Genomic DNA, 3,809 nt, shown 5'->3' with positions numbered 1-3,809 from the left:
GTGGGGGTCTCTCTGGGGTGGAGGATGCCCTGAGCTGAGGGTCTCTCTGGACTAAGTGATACGAGAGCTTGAGGGTCTCTCTAGGTGAGTGATGCCAGAATATTGGGGGTCTGTCTAAAGTGAGTGATGTCAGGTTATGGGGGGGTCTCTCTAGGTGAGTGATGCCAGAATATTGGGGGTCTGTCTAAAGTGAGTGATGTCAGGTTATGGGGGGTCTCTCTAGGGTGAGTGAAACCAGGACTTGTGGGTCTCCGGGCTGAGGGATGCCACGGTTTGGGGTCTGTCCCTCTGGGGTGAGGGATGCCTGGACTCAGTGTGGGGCGGTGTCTCCAGGCTGGTCCGTGAGTGTGCAGAGGCTCCTGCTGCTTCTCCAGGGCTGGAGGCTGTCCCCCTGCCATGCAGCCCCCAGCCCCGGCTGCCCCCAACCTGCCCCAGGAGGGCCCAGCTCAGGGCATTGCACCTCCTGCTTGTGCACCCCGGGTTCCTCCAGCTCCTCCAGTTGTACCGTGTCCAGGGCAGGCACCAGTATTGCAGTCATCACAAAACGACGCTTTTGGGGGTTTTTTTTTTTTGGTTTGGGTTTTTTTTTTGAGTATGACTGTGCTGCTTTTTTTTCCTCAACAGCCACCCATTGCAAAGGAGTCCTCTGTTGTTGTTGTTGTTGGTTTTAGGCTTGAGATTTACTTTGGTTGTGAAAATATTTTTTTTCCAGAGACGTTATTTAACCCAAAGCGTTGCATCACTCTTAAGTAAAATGACTTTTTTTAGTGTTTGCTTTGGATTAATAACCCAGCGCTTGCATTCCTTCGAGAGCTTACATGTCTTTTGTAACCATCAGAAATTGCACTTGCAGCAGCGGATTGCTCCGTGGCTGTCCAGGCTCGCTGTCTGGACTTCACTGAAGTCCATGACACGGCTCGTAGGCATTTCTCTGGAGGTCAGATCAGTTCCCAGGACTGATTAATTTTCAAAGCAGGGAGTGTGAAGGAATTTTTTAATATTTGAGAATTTCAAGTTCCTTTGAAGTAGAAATATTTCCATCAACGGAGGACCAGATTGTATAAGTCTGTTATCAGAGTTGTGGCTACACCTTTAAAGCATAATTAATCCATTAAATAATGTAGTTGTGAAGCACCGAATAATAAATCAAGGTCAAAGCAGATTCAAAACAGTAAAAATAGATTAGAACTAGAAAATGTTACTTTATTAACTATGGCAGTGCATTTTTGCTTAAACCACCTTGATGCGTTTTTGGCATCTGATGAACGGGCAAATCGCAGACGAGAGCTGATGTAGGTGTTCCCATCCGCATCCTCTGAGCCTGAAGGGTGCTTTTCCTTTGCAGTTTAAGGACTTGATTCAAACCTTCCTCGCTTCAGTGGTGGTTTGTGTGCTGACTTCACACGACTGCTGACTTCGGAGCTGGCATTTCACCTGGGACTTTCTCCTCGAGCTGAATTTTCCACAAAACTGTGTTTAAATGGGGTGCTGAAGAGGAATGTCCTTCATGTTGTGTCCTGTGAAGATTAAGGAGTAGCAGTATGAATTATACGTTGCAGATAAGGTGTGGGCAGGAGCACTTGGGTTGAATATTTTCAAAATTTGTCATACATTTTTGGAAAGGGAGCCTTAAAAGTTCTACCAGACGTATGTATGTGTGTGCGAGTTTGGAGAAGAAATTGTTCAGCACCGTGTTTTAGATACCCTCGCTGGCTAGGACGTACTCGGACCTGTTTTGTGGCCGAGTGGAACTTCACTCCGGGACAAGTCCCACGGAGATGGATGGGGTCTGAGATACAACTGAGGAAAAAAGGGGATCAGGAGCTGGCTGGTGAGGAATAGCAGAGCCTGTGACTCCAGCTGAGCAGTGTATGCCAGTGTGCCAGCGGCAGCCAAAATCACTGGACCTGCAGGTTTTTTGTGACTAGGGCAAAATTAGATCATTAGAGTGCTTTTTTTTTCCTTTTTTTTTAAGAGAGAAGTTAGAAAGAAAACATTATCTACCTGGCAGGCTGTGTTTATGGCCATATTAGTCTTATAAGTAAATTCTCTGCGTGTTTGGGCTCACCTGTAGCATAGAGCTGTCTGCTTCGTTAAACGTGTTTAGGAGGAGTGCTAGCTGTTTGAGTTACAGACACTATTTAATGGCTTGACCCTAATGCAACAGCTTTTTCCTAAATTACTGGCTAATCCATAAATATGTATTTTGATCTGGCTTCTGCTGGTTGAACTAGTGTAATATTTACCCAGTAGAGTACAGTCTAATGGCATTTATCATGTAAATCCTAAGGTAAGATCTGGAAGCTTTTTTCCTCAAGCGAATGTTTGTTCCGATACGCAGTCCTCCCCAGAGCCGATACCTTTATGTACGTTTTTACAAGTTGCCTGTTTATGCACTGCTGACCAGTGCCTTTGGCCTATCACTCCTGCTGTAAGACACTAAAGAGTAGTGAGTTAATTAAGCTTACCTTTGGGGTGTCATCAGAACCTTTTACTAATGGCATTTCTCATCAGAGAAAAGAGACTGGTTTTTGCATTAAATTCATATAATAAAAAGTCTGATAAGCTTTTGTTTAAAAAATAGGCAAAAGATGTGCAGTAACCTATTTCCAAACCCTAACACATCATTTGCTCTTTCTGGTTTTTAAAACATACCTAATAGTTTGCATTTTTCTTTGTGTTTATCTAACCTATATTGGGTAAGTGGCTGAAATATTTTCACCCTGCCTTGCAGGGGGAATCATACCACAGTAGCAGTTTCTTGGATGTGGACAAGTATGCAAAGCTTTTTCTATTACATGTTTAAGACCTCTTTTAGTTATACGTAATTCTAGATAACAACCACAGAATCCATATTTAAACTTCTATTTTAGCCACTTCCACTTGGACTTCTCTAATAAAACTATCATGCAGTCTTCCATTTGCAAAGGCACTCAACGGTAAGATATTATCATAAGAAACTAGAAGGAATAGTTACTTAAAAGTCTTTAAATTAATGCATAATTTCCTATTTTAGCTTCTCCATAAGACAGGCTTCCTGCCTGTTTGGTGCACTTGGTCCTCACACCTGCCTGAGCTCACTCAGGCTCCAATCTGGGAAAGCGGAGTGGGACGTGCCACGGTCCATCAGTGCTCGGAAGTTGGCCTGTAAATCACTGACAGTCCTGGCTTTGGTCCTGAGCCGCTCCGTGTGTGGCTGTGGCTTTACACATCTTGGGCTCAACTCTGAAACGTGCCAGGAGCCTGTATGTTCAGGTCCACGGGAGATAGAAATACTGCGGATCAGCCTTAAAGCTTGTTATTCAGCTTTAATAAGCCATGATAACTTGTGGGGTGTCAGAGGCAGCTCTTGAGCACCTGGACTGTCCTACGTCTGGAATATATTTATTATCCATTCTGTTTGCCTAATGCTGTGTTGAACTCCAGGCCTGCGACCGAGACCAGCAGTGCGGAGGAGGGATGTGCTGCGCCGTTAGCCTCTGGATCCGCAGCCTGCGAGTGTGCACGCCGATGGGAAATCTGGGAGAGGAGTGCCATCCTTTGAGTCACCGAGTGAGTACGTCACCGGGGGGGCTGTGGGACTGGAGTTGGCGGGGCAGAAAGAAACAGGAATATACTGTGCCGTACATCACGTTGCATAAAAGCTATACGTGGTGAAAAGGCGGGGAGACATCCCGTGCGTTACAATACACAACCATTTGCATCTGTATGGAAATAGCGCTGAATACCTCCGTAAGGAAATACATTACTGTCAGAATTATGCTGAAGAGAATCCGAGGATGAAAGTAATACACGCTTTTCAGATTGTT

The 3,809-nt window shown here is 45.1% G+C and overlaps 1 protein-coding gene across 1 annotated transcript; it reads left to right on the top strand.

The window, feature by feature from the left end:
• Positions 1–3,414: 3,414 nt before the first annotated feature.
• LOC104628499 (AVIToxin-VAR1-like) lies at positions 3,415–3,552 on the top strand (the record flags this gene model as incomplete). The annotated part of the gene is made up of 1 exon (XM_010297115.1): positions 3,415–3,552. A coding segment is annotated over one exon (138 nt), but the record flags the coding sequence as incomplete, so codon positions are not given.
• Positions 3,553–3,809: the final 257 nt, after the last annotated feature.

Source organism: Phaethon lepturus, unplaced genomic scaffold (assembly GCF_000687285.1).
Source record: "Phaethon lepturus isolate BGI_N335 unplaced genomic scaffold, ASM68728v1 scaffold3911, whole genome shotgun sequence".
Classification (NCBI taxonomy): Eukaryota; Metazoa; Chordata; class Aves; order Phaethontiformes; family Phaethontidae; genus Phaethon; species Phaethon lepturus.
Note: the sequence above shows the minus strand (reverse complement) of the source record. Positions and strands in the feature narration are given on the sequence as shown.